Below are 13,051 nucleotides of genomic sequence, written 5' to 3' on the forward strand. Positions count from 1 at the left end.
TGGCGAAGGGCTGCAGCAGGCTGCGTTTCGTCCGTACGGTTCAAGGCGTGGGGCCCCTGCGGCCTCGGGACAGGCAACGCGAAGCGACGGCGGGCTCCGGCCACCACGCCCTGCCCCGGACTTTGGCTTAACGCTCGCCGCCACGGGCCCCGGCCAGTTCCTGCACGCAGGGGGCCGGGCCAGCGCCGAGCGGGGGCGCTGGCGGAGGAGGAGCCCGGCCGGAGCGGGGAAGTATCGCGGTGCTGCCGCCGCCAGTCGCTCTCCGAGCGCGGAGGGAGGGAGCTCGGCTCCCGAGCGGTGCGCGGGGCGATGGGGTCGCGGGCCCGCCCCACTCCTCCCTGGGCAGCCGGCAGCTGGTGAAGCCCGCAGGGCGCAGACCCGGAGCCCGCGCTCTCCCCCCGGGACATGGCAACCGAGCCCCCGCGCCGAGCGCCGCCTCAGCCTACGGGGCGCCCGGAGAGCGGGCAGCGCCGCGCTGGGGACGGGGAGGAGGCCGAGCCGCTGCGGGGCTCCGCGCGCGAACCGTCCAGCGCCTCAGTCGCGGTAGGCGGGGGCAGGCGGGGGTTGCTGAACGGCTGCGTCCCGCTCTCCCACCAAGTGGCCGGGCACATGTACGGCAAGGATAAAGGGGGTGAGTGCGGCCGAGGGCAGCGAGCAGGGCGTGGAGCCCGCCCCTACCTAGTCGGGAGGCTGAGCCTGGGGTGAGGGGAACACACCGGGCTCTGGCTGGCTTCCTTCTTCTCACTTGGAAGGTGGGGTCTTGTCTTCTCTTCTACGCCGGCCCCGGTGTGATTTGAACTTGGGTCCCGTGTTTCGACTGGGTCGTGCCCATCCCTCCCGCGCCCCATTACGTTTAATTCTCCTTTTAATTTCCTTTGGGGGTGCGGGAGTGGATCTGCTGTTCTTTGCTTTGCTATGAGCTGAGCCTCCCCTGTGTGGTGTCTCTGTGCTCCCCTTTTGCCTGTTGGGGTGTGTGAACCCTATTTGGGGTATGGATCTATTTTCTAGTCCTATATAGGGATTCCTACTAAGGAAGAAGTTGTGTGAAAGGGGTAAAACCTGCATTACCACCCAAGGGACCAACACATGTCAGTTTCTCAGGAGAGATTGTTCTTAACTAGAGGTTGTACAAAATTACAGGAGCCCCATTGCATTGGGATTCTCTAGAATGAAGGGCTTGAGTGTTGGAGATTTTTTCCCAATACAGGTTTCACTGGGATGACTGAATAAGAGTTATAAGGAAAACATCAGAGTGAGGTGTAGCTGAATATAATGATGGTGAATGACTAAAGAGAGGTTTAGTTACCATGCAAAAAGTGTCTTTGTCGTTTGGAAAAATCTTGGGGGGGCAGGAGTACCCGTACTCTGAGTAAAAGAGGGAACAGTCAAATCTCAACAACAAAGGTTTTAATCACATTCATCACGCTACTTTAAACAAGCGTCTTTAAACAAATCACCCTTTTGGTGATATGTTGGGAATATTTCTGGGTTAGGCAATACAACTTGTCTCTGAGGTAATATTAATAGACCCAGCTCAGTAGGTACAAAAGGGTCTGTGGGAAATGTAAGTCATACATGATTATCTAAATGGAAATACAAGTGACTGCAGAGCCTTCCAGATATTAATTTTTTTTTAGCTGTTAACTGAGAGGAAATGCCCATTTTTTTTTGAATGGATGTACATCTTAATGGATCCCTAATATTCTGATAGCTTCTTTTTAATTGTCCTTCTGGCTTCTGAGATACTTTTGGTGAATACTTTCCTCCCACAGTACGTGTAGTACTACAGCATTGAAGTTTTAGGTTGCTGGTTAGGAAAATATATTAGTTGAACCAAAAAAAATATATGCAGTCAATTGTCTCATAAACTAGATATTAATCTATTCAGAAAAAGGAGTACTTGTGGCACCTTAGAGACTAACCAATTTATCTGAGCATAAGCTTTCATGAGCTACAGCTCATTTCATCGGATTGTACTCTTTTTCTTTTTGAGAATACAGACTAACACGGCTGTGACTCTGAAACCAATCTATTCAGAGAAATTACTAGTCCAACTGAAGATGTTTTGTCTGTCCACTTAAAAGTAGGTTTCATTTAAATAAAATCTGTTTCTCTGCAATGAGCCTCTCTGTAATACAGTTAAATACCTTGTCCATCATAGCAAGGTTAAGTTTGTTGGTGTGTTTTCTGCAGGGTCCCTCCCCCAAAGTATGCAAGCATATAAAAACAGTAGCTACTAGAGAGAAATTGGATAACTATTAAATTTTTTTTCCTCCTCTCATATCTACATATAGAAGCAGCCCACAAATTTATGTTTGATAGATAAACGTACATCTGGACCACAAACCTTACACATCAGATACACTAATACAGATAGTCCATGTCTAATATCTTAACCACGGTCTTTCTAAATAACATTACATAAGAAACTGCAACATTATGTGGTATGGTTCTACTCCAGTTTAAAATACTCATAACTTCTTCTTGTCCTCTGAATATCTGTCCTTCCTCTTTCAGAGGAAATGCTTCCCCAAAAAGAGACTTAGGCCCAAGTCCACAAAAGTATTGAGAAGCCTAGCTTTTATTAGTGCCAAGTATTAATAATGTTCATCCTTGTAAAGAACACAGAGAATATTTTCTAACTGTTTTCTGACGTGTGTGTATGTGTGTGTTTAAAGGGAAAATTGGGGGCGTGGTCTTTTTTTTTTTTTTTTTTTGAACACTTGCTGTATGATAGATGGGAGTGGTTGACAAGTCATATCTGGTAGTGAGCACAAAGTTATGAACAACTATAATGGCATTATGACTGTAAATATAAAATTTAATTTGTATATTAATTTTGCTGCCTCTCAGCATAAGTCTTTCTTTTCCATGAATGCAGTGAGCATTACATTGACCTTGTGAGTCTATGTGAAATTGTCCCTGCTAAAAATGTTTTGTATGGTAAGAAAAGGTATGTTCCACGATCCAGCACGTATGATGATTGTTTTCAGTAGCATCGGGCAATAAAAATATTTGGCATTTCTGTTTGAGTTTAAGGGGATGAGTGATTAGTTGATATCAGAGGGAACATATTAGTGATCTATCAGTCAGGATGAAAATGTAGTCCTCAAGCTCTTTGTTGGAGTCCAGGGAGATTGTAGTTTGAAGAATGTTTGTAGACATCTGTTGGTCTCCCTTATTCATGACAGATTGATGGGACTAATCTGATGACAAGTTTCAAAGTGGGAAAAGAATCTGTCACCCTATTTTCAGAAGTGATAGTGGGCTATGTTCCTGGTCCATCTTTGTAAAGTATTTTGAGATTCTTTCAAAGGATCATGTTTCAGAGGAGCAGCCGTGTTAGTCTGTATCTGTAAAAAGAAACCGATGCAACCGATGAAGTGAGCTGTAGCTCACAGAAGCTTATGCTCTAATAAATTTGTTAGTCTCTAAGGTGCCACAACTACTCCTTTTCTTTCAAAGGATCATGTCTTTGTTTTTCTACTGAAGAAATAAACAAAAGGGGGTGTCTTCTAAAATAAATGTTCAGACTATTTATGTGAAAAATTGGTTTATTTATAATGCCATCAAGGGTACGTATTGGATGTAATGTGAGAATATTTGTGCAATAACCGAATAAAGTAACTTTCTTGTTTTGGTCATCCGAGCATGCGTAAAGGTGCACACACAGTGAGAAAGTTCCATTGTGTTTTCTATTGGTGGAAGTCAGCTTTTTGACTGCCAACCTTCTTTACTAATTGTTTATAAATGCATTGAGATGTAGATCTTTATTGCGCATGAAACTAAATTAAACCAAACCCACTGTGATGTTCCCCTCCGGTGTTATCTGGACCGGTGATCTGCTAGGTCATGCTAATCCTTGACTCTGGGAGCCGACCTTACCGTGCTCTGCTGTGAGTACCCCCATTCCTGGGCAATTCACACACAGGAATGTAAGCTGCTCCTTGGATTGTGCAACCGAATGACACTACCCAATATTTCAGGTCCCAAACACAACCCTAGGAACCTCTGTCTTGCAATGTCCAGTTATGTCTGCTGGACACTGAAAGCTTATATGGGTTCGCCAGTTTAACAAAGAAATTGATATGTACCAGGCTTGTTATCCCAAGCGGAGTCTGGGACACGCTTCAAACCAAACACACTGCTTCAGGTAGAATAAACATATTTATTAACGACAAAGATAAATTTTAAGTGATTATAAGTCAAAGCATAACAAGTCAGATTGGATCAAATGAAATAAAAGCAAAAAGCACTCTAAGCTGCTCTTAACACTTTCAGTGCCCTTACAAACTTAGATGCTTCTCACCGCTGGCTGGTTGCTCTTCAGCCAGGCTCTCCCCTTTGATCAGTGCTTCAGTTGCTTGGTGTGGTGTCTGTAGATGTAGGTGGAAGAGAGTGGAAGAGCAAAAGTCTCTCCCTTTTATCATGTTCTTTCTTCCCTCTTGTCTTTGCCCCCCCGCTCCCCCCTTTAGAGTCAGGTGAGCGTTACCTCATCACAGTCCCAAACGGACCAAAGGAAGGGGGGTGACTCACTCGAGAGTCTAACAGATCCTTTGTTGTTGCCTAGGCCAGTGTCCTTTGTTCCTGTGACATTGAGCTGGGTTTGTCCCATACATGTCCTGATGAGGTGTGAACTGCCCTTCTGCTTCTGGCGAGTTTTTGCCTGGGCTTGCTTTAAGCTTTGAGGACACATTTTCAAGCCTCGTAACTGTACACATAAAATTACAACCTGTAACATTACCATAACAGTGCTTAGTACATCGTGAGCCTTTTGAAGACATGACAAACTTTGCATTAGATACCCCCCCCAATCATATTATAAGGATGAACATGGGGGTGCTGGGTGTTCCCCCAAGGTACAGAACGTCCCACCCACATACTCCCAAACTACATTAATATGATTCTCAAGTGGTGGTGGTGGTTTTGTTTTAGGTGGGTGGGAAGGAGAAAGAATCTTGTCCTTGTGAAAAGTGCTAGGTCTGGAAACTAACTAGACCTCCCCTTGCCATTTGTTAGTAGATTTTAACTCTTGAAGTGTTCTGTATTTTTAAGAATGATTGTACTAAACTCTTCAAGTAATAAACTTTTCATAATCCAGTGTCACATATCAGAGGTAGGTAGCTGTTTAAAAGAACAAACAAACAAAACCCCAAAACAAACCAGCCAAACACTTGTATAACAGTTTGTCCTCAAAGTTCAATATTCATCACATTTCATTTTGTTAATTCAGTATTACGTGGGTTTTATTTTGAGAAGTATTTGCTTGGCTTTGTATGTTGTCTAATCTTGATGATGCAGTGGCAGAATGTAAGCTCTAGGTTAACTGAAGTTCTGTATGTGGCCTTTAACATTGAGATTGTTAGTAATTCAAACATTTGTCAGTAGAGTACCATGTTCACCTGAGGGTGTGCTTTCCACCATGTCTACACACAAATATATGTAGAAAAGGGCTGTTCTTCAAAGATGTGTTATGTTGATCCTAGTGAGTTATGAGGCCCGTATTCACTTTGTGTCTGGCAGTTCATAATTGTGGAATGTGTTCAAAACCCAGTCTTAGCAAACAGCTTGATTTCAGTCTTAAATTTATACCGCTTAAAAAAAGCCTGTTACTAATGATGCAGCCAACTTATAGACTGTGAACTAATTTTTGACTGAATGTCCTTGTAGCTGTGCCTTTAGAGAGAGGGGCACATAATTCATATGCCAATATCTAAATAAAGGACAAAAATTAAGGACTCTAGAAAACTATATTCAGCTCTTAGCACACATTTTAAACTGTTGTTAAGCGACTGCCAAGACTTCTTTACCTCATTTATAGCACCTGCTACGTTGCATAGGCCACATAAGTAACTCCATTCCCTATATAGTTGCGTGTGTAAATAGAAATTACAGAAAAATATAAAACCAGGCTTATTTTTAAAAAAAAAAAAAGCCATAGAAGAAGCAACCATTTCCAAGACTTACCAAAGAAACCCAAACAAATGTAATTATTCCCAGAAAGTCACCATTTTTAGTAGCAATAAGAATTCTACCATCCACTGAGATGTCAGGGGCCACCCAGCTTTTTTTGTTTGTTTACCACAGGGGTGGGCAAACTTTTTGGGCTGAGGGCTACATCTGGGTGGGGAAATTGTATGCGTGGCAAGGGGTTGGGGTGCGGGAGGGGGTGTGGTGTGCAGGAACAGGCTCGGGGCAAGGGATTGGGGCAGAGGAGGGGGCAGGATGTATGAGGGGCTCATGGAAGGGGGTTGGGGTGCAGGAGGGGTGTGGAGTGCAGGAGGGGGCTCAGGGCAGGGGGTTGGGGTGCGATGGGGGCTCAGGGCAGGGAGTTGGGATGCAGGAGGGGTGCGAGGTGCAGGCAGAGGGCTTATGACGGAGTTGGGGGGGGCGGGGTGCAGGAGGGGTTTGGGCTCTGGCCCAGTGCCGCTTACCTAAAGTGGCTCCGGGGTGGCAGTAGCATGCACTAGGGCCAGGGCAGGCTCCATGCCTGCCTGTCCTGGCCCCATGCTGCTCCACTCTGAGAAGTGGCCAGAACCATGTCCCTGCGCGGCCCCTGATGGGGGGACCGGCACAGGGCTCTGTGCGCTGCCCTTGCCACACCTCCAGGTACCTCCCTGAAGCTCCCATTGGCCACGGTTCCCCGTTCCTGGCCAATGGGAGCTGCGGGGGGCGGTGCCTGGAGGCAAGGACAATGTACGGAGCTGCCCCTTCCCCCGAGGCTCCAGGGACGTGGTGCTGGCTGCTTCTGAGAACGGCACGGGGCCTGCGGCACCATGGGGGCAATCCCGCAGGCCAGATCTAAAGCCCTCACAGGCCGGATCCAGCCCGCGCGCCGTAATTTGCCCACCCCTGGTTTACCATGTTTCATAAACTTTGAAGGGCTAAACTTCAGAGTCAGAACTTATTCTAGGTACTTTTTTTTTTTTAAACCAACAGCATATTAGTACTTCTGATAACTGTCACTCTATGCTTTCTTCTGTTTTGTATAGAAGAATTTATCTGAAAAGTTAGGAATGAATAAATCATAGAAAGAAGCTTGTCATCACAAAGTGGAATTTTTCTTTTTGATCAGAATGACACTCTTCAGTTTCTGTTCTCTATTAACAAAAATTTAGTAGTGGAGGGGTAGAAATCTCCTTAAAGGCACAATATTGTCCTGCCCTGTCCTTGTGATGAGGACAGTTTAATGCAGGCAGTACTAGCTCTTGGTGAGCTGCAGTCACTCTGAGTCTCTCCCTTCTTTTTCCGTCTTCTGCCCAACCATATATTTTGACTATGTGCCAAAACAATTAATTTAAGTAAATGTAAGATGACTGAGCTGAGAGATTCAGTTAATTTCTTACACTGTTACTTTGCAACATTGCTATCAGCTAAGCCAGAAGGCTGATTTTAGCAAAATAACGCATATGCAGGAAAAAATGACTAAGCCTTTTAAAACTTACATTGCCTATTCATTTTTGTTGTTATGGGCATTTGTTGGCTCTTGTTATAGTAGAGTTAAATAGCATGGAAACTTTTTCAGGCATAACCCCGATTCTCCATTTGTGTGTTCATAACTTGCTGAAACCTGAACATACTCTTCACTAAATGAATATAGAATTATTTTTGTCTGGCTTAACTCTTACCAGGAATTGAATAGCTTTGAAAAATAACATAATATCAGTCACCCTATAAAAAGGAGAGTAGTTTTGTTCTTGTTGTTATATGCTATTCTAATCCATATAGGTTTTTATACCAGGGTGTTCACGATTATATCTGAGTGTGGTGTTCTTTCTCTCATCCTCTCCTCAAAGGGAGAAGTGAGTGGATGTTATGTTTTGCTAGCTGTTTTGTTAAATATACTTCTTGCTATGCTCATGTTAGAGAAGCGAGGTCAAAGAAATGCACCTTGACCTTAGAATGGAAAGTGGTAAGGTTTGTGGTACTTCTTAGTTCCTGGGGGAATTCATGCCACAGTCTTGGTCCACCCCTTGAGAAGGTTGTCTCTTGCGGTGATGAGATTTACTCTTGTTGTTCAAGAGTTTAATTGTGCCAAAGGAGTGAATGCTGCTTGTAGAAGCAATGTTATCTAATGAACAAGTAGGTTTCTGACCAGGCCACAGCTGAACTGACCAATCATGAGTCTTAACAAACACACACTGAGGTGAGAGTCCAGCGAAAACTCAAAGATTGGGGCAGCTTTCTTAGACTGATCTGCTGCCTGTGCCACCATACGGGTGAACAGTCTTCTGAAAGCCAGCAAAATTATCGCATGATAAAATTTTTCCAAGAAGTTTTGACCAATCGCAGGCTTTGCACTTTCCTTTGATGACTAGGTCAACAGAGTATGCACTCTCAACAATTGCCTATCACAGGGTTCAGTGCTAGCACCGATCTCGTTTAATATGTATACCACCGACCTTCCCCAAACAACATCATGGAAATCTGTCTTTGCTCTGACTACACAGGCACAGGATTTACCTACTGTAGAACAAGTCCTAACCAAGAACCTTAAAAGCATGGAAGAATATTTCTTATATTGGCAGCTAAAACCAAACCCCATTAAGACTGTAATGTCAGCGTTTCATCTAAACAGTTGAGAGGCTAGGATGAAATTGCATGTAGACTTCTGTGGCCAGCAGATAAGACATGATACCACCCTGAATGATCTTGGAGTGCCATTTGACTGAATTATCACATACCACCAGTACCTGAAAAACGCACATGACAAAGTAAAGGATGCATGTAAATCTCCTCTAGAAACTGTCAGGAATGATTGGAGAAGTGGATGCAAAAAGCTTTTTGGGCCTCTTCACTAGCCCTTGTCTGCTCTACCACAGAATACTGCTCGTCTGTCCAGATTGATGGCAATCACACATCACTTGTCTCAACATCACCATGTGGATCTCTATGGACACAGCGTAATCAATTCCATAACCATGGCTTCCTGTACTGGTACACACCAACCCAGCCCAAATTAGTCGCAACATGAGAATCCTTCTGGAGTCTCATCATGTTTGAGGGAACAAGGGTCTTCCAATACATGAAGTCTTAAATAACATACTGAGATTTCCAATTCAATCCCAGAAAACCTTTTTGGCTTGGAGTGCAAGAGCTTGAAGACTCAGCATTTTGCTGTCCAAGATTAATGACGAGCAAGGTGGGAGGACACGAACATTCCGAACAAACATCTCATCTAGGATCCAACTGGGGAACCCAGTGGCTTTTCACTCCCGTGGAAAATATGGTCCACTTTGAACTGCATATGTATATCATGTGGCAGATGTGTCTACTTCCTCTATACATGGAGGCTGAGCCATGATCCTATTTGTGAGTGTGGAATCGGACGTCAGCCTATGGGACACTTGAACTAGTGTTCCAAATGATCATATCCTGGTGCTATCTCTGCCATCTACTCCACGTCACCTAAGGCAGTCAATTGAATTGCCAACCTAAACTTTAATATTAATGTTTTTAAGCCATATGAAGGAAGAAGAGGTGCAAAGTTGTTGGCCAGTCTCTTTCCTGGAGCTTTAAACAGCCTTTTTGGTATTCTGGGCCCAAAATGTTGGCTTCAGTTAGATGAGCTTGTAGTTGGCCTTTGGCTAGATTTCTCAGGAATGACAGGTTTGACAGTGGGTGATTGTTGGCTAAGATTGAAGTATCTAGGGTGGGTTTCTTTACTGTTTGAAAGAAAAAGGGAAGTTTTCCTTTTTTGAATGGGGCACTGGCTGTTTTGGTCAGGAGTAGCGCTTGTTATTCATTTCTTTCTTTCACAAGCTAAGAAGGACCTGGGTTGGATTTATATCTTGGGTTGGGTCTCCTTTAAGGTGTCTGGAACTACTTGATGAGTGAATACGTTGAACTCAGGGAATGCAAGTTGCCTGTTTGGATCCACTATGCCTGCATCGCCCAACCATGTTGTTTGAGAAGGCATCCTGAATGTGCATGATCTTTTCAGTAAAGTAGGATGATAGTGCTTTGATGCAGTTGTAGACACTCAGGCCATGGCTACACTACCAGCTAAATTGGCACAGTTGCGATCAATGCAGCAGTGTCGATTTAGCAGGTCTGGTGAAGACCTGCTAAGTCAGTGGCAGAGTGCTCTCCCATCGACTTCTGTACTCCACCTTCCTGAGAGGTGGAAGCTATGTCGATGGGAGAGCATCTCCCGTCAGCATAGTGGGGTGTAGACACTGCTGTAAGTCAACCTAAGTTACGTCGACTTCAGTTACTGGCGTAACTTAGATCAACTTGGGCCATGTTTACGTTACCCGCCGGATCGGCTGGTAGTGATAGATCTATCGGGGATTGATTTATCGCATCTAGTGTCGCGTCTAGTGTAGACACAATAAATCGATCCCCGATCGCTCTGCCGTCCACTCCGGAACTCCACCATGGTGAGAGGCAGAAGTGGAGTCGACGGGGGAGCGGCCGCCATCAATCCCATGCCGCGAGGACGCGAAGTAAGTGATTCTAAGTCGATCTAAGATACGTCGACTTCAGCTACGCTATTCTCATAGCTGAAATTGCGTATCTTAGATCGATACACCCCCCAGTGTAGACCAGGCCTTAGAATGTTAGTATAGACCAGCCCACAGAATTAAATGATTTACCACTTGGGATAGCTTCTTGGGGTGGGATTTGGCAACCTCAATGGAGGCTGATAGAAAGGTTCTCTTGGCCTGTAATACAGCCTCAGGATAGGCTTTGAGGAATTTTTGTTTTGCTCTGTCTGAATCAGTCTTTGTTTTCTGTCCTCTGCATTTAAGTTTCTGCTCATCTCTCTCCATTCAACAGAGGGTGTCAGAAAACCAAGGAGATCTGTGTGGGGCAATGGGATGGAAGGAGCTGTTTTCTGGGGTAGTGTGCCAATGGCTGAGGCCAGTATAAAATGGTAATGATTCACCAGGTCCTCGACTTCTTGTCCTGTGGGTGGAGTACTGTTGTCCTTTAGCGGGCTGTGGAATTTGTTTGGAACACCAAATTCAAGAGAGATTCTTACACTGCTGATGTAGGTTTTTTTTTTACCAGTATTTTAACTAACTTGTCAAGTCACAGTCCTGTAATGTTCCTTGGCAAAAGAGAACCAAAAAAACCCCTAAGTAGGTAGAAATTATAAATCAAATATTTTCCTCTCAAAAGCCTTAAATTTTTCCATAAAGTTTTAGATGGAGCTGGGATAAACAATTATATTTATGAATGATTCATTCCGGCATGATGCATCAGTATGTATTGCTTAAACAAATCTAAAGTGTGCTCTTGTTTTCTTGTGTTAGTGACAAAGTAAGTGTTTGGGATTTAGCTCAGAAATCATAGGGGTCAGAAATTTGAGAAGTGTTAACTTGTTAAAGACCTATTCAGAGAATGGAAAAAATGAAGTTAGATTTCTTTTTGATTAGTAAAGGTGAGAGGATTAAAATAGAACTTGCAAAGGGGTTTGTTTATAACTCATCAGATTGTCTGTCTGTTTTCAACATTATGCTGATTGCAGGATTCATATCTTTTAGCGTCGCTGCCAGTTGGATAACAATAATTAGTACAAAATGTTGATGTTTTGTCATAAAACAAAAATCCCTTTACAAATTTGAAAACTCTTTTGATTAGCAAATATATAACAGTCCTATATGGTTATCAAAATGTCCCATAATTAAATATAATTTCTGCTTTCGTTTGTAATTTTTTTTTTTAAACGGTTTAGCTGATATGCTTACAAGTATCAGGGTATGGTAAAATATACTGTACAAGCTAGAATGCCTTTAGTGAAAACTTTATAGATAGTGGAACAAACATGTTCTTAAAACTCTCATTACAGTGAGAAAATACTTCTTGTACTGCCATAAAGGGCCCAATCTGGTCGCATTCCACATGCATAATAAACATTGTCTTCAGATTTTCCTGTGCAGAACAGCTATGGGATCAGTAGGTTCCTGTAAAAGTCACAGGAACAATAAAACTATTTTGTTTCAGAAATATTTTGTCCACAAAAGGACCAGTACTCCTGGCATGCTGTTTTTAAAAAAAAAAAAATCACTTTCTAAAAGAATCATTTTTTATGATTAATGCCTGAACACTACATAGTGTATCAGTTAAAGTTGCTACGCACACAATATACCTAACAAAACTTCATAAGACGGGAAATGAAAAAAAATAAGGCATTACTACTCTCAGCACATCAGCACTAGTGAAGTCAAGGGAGTACAACCTCAACTTTGCCCTAGTCTTCCAGACCCTTTTTCTCAAGGTTCTTCTCACTGGACCACCTTCTTCTGACCAGACCTTTCTGCCTCTTTTTCTTTCCAGCACAGTACTATACTATAAAATCACTTGTGGGAGTGGTGGAAGGAAAGCGGCAGAAAGGTCTTCCATCCCTACTTGTGTAGAGTTAAGATTTCAATTATTTTCATATAAAAATAATTATAACTTAACACACTTTCTACAAGAACTCTTCTCTTCTGCTCTCCTTTTCCCTAATCCCTGCTAAGAGTTCGGTGATTGGGGCTGTGTTTGCTAGGTTCCTCTCTTATTTGTAAAGAACAGTAGGAATAGCTTACACTGAGCAGTTGGGCTACCTCTTGTTTCATATTTGCTAGCTTTAAAAGACCGGATGGTTGCATTCTTTAGAATTAAACTATAAACGAACTGTTTGTTTTTCTAGGCATACTGCAGCATCCAGATGGCACAGTCTTGAAACAATTGCAGCCACCGCCTCGAGGTCCCAGAGAACAAGAGTTCTACAACAAGGTAAGAGTTGTTCAGTAAGGAAGTGGCCTGTCTTATTGAAGGGAGAATGTTGTGTCTGATTCACTTAATGTTCCCTACCCATCACTGACTGAAAAAGTTACAGTGCAGTGTCAAGGTTTAAGTGGTAAGTAATGCACCATCCATATATAATATAGAGACTAGGATTCAAATCCTGCTTTCCCGGTGTTGCAGGTTTGAATGTTTGTTGCATTAGCAGAGTTGTCAGGACATTTGTGTGTTGCCTGGATCTTGCTGTTAGTAGAGTTTCTGCTGTCTGAGTCATAGAATAATAGTATCCTGGAATATCAGAGTTGGAAGGGACCTC

At 43.4% G+C, this 13,051-nt stretch overlaps 1 protein-coding gene across 3 annotated transcripts in view; it reads left to right on the plus strand.

Annotated features, from left to right (window-relative positions):
- Positions 1-236: 236 nt before the first annotated feature.
- Positions 237-13,051, plus strand: part of IPMK (inositol polyphosphate multikinase) — a 78,825-nt gene continuing 66,010 nt past the window's right edge. Inside the window, exons 1-2 of one of the 3 annotated variants that reach the window (XM_073353675.2) lie at positions 237-631; positions 12,641-12,726. In XM_073353675.2, coding sequence (XP_073209776.1) covers positions 406-631; positions 12,641-12,726 — 312 coding nt within the window. In that variant the 5' untranslated portion in view covers positions 237-405. Of the gene's footprint in view, positions 632-674; positions 753-12,640; positions 12,727-13,051 lie in introns of those variants that run through there. The other 2 variants (XM_073353677.2, XM_073353678.2) reach the window with 2 other exon arrangements.

This window comes from Lepidochelys kempii, chromosome 7 (assembly GCF_965140285.1).
Source record: "Lepidochelys kempii isolate rLepKem1 chromosome 7, rLepKem1.hap1, whole genome shotgun sequence".
NCBI lineage: Eukaryota > Metazoa > Chordata > Testudines > Cheloniidae > Lepidochelys > Lepidochelys kempii.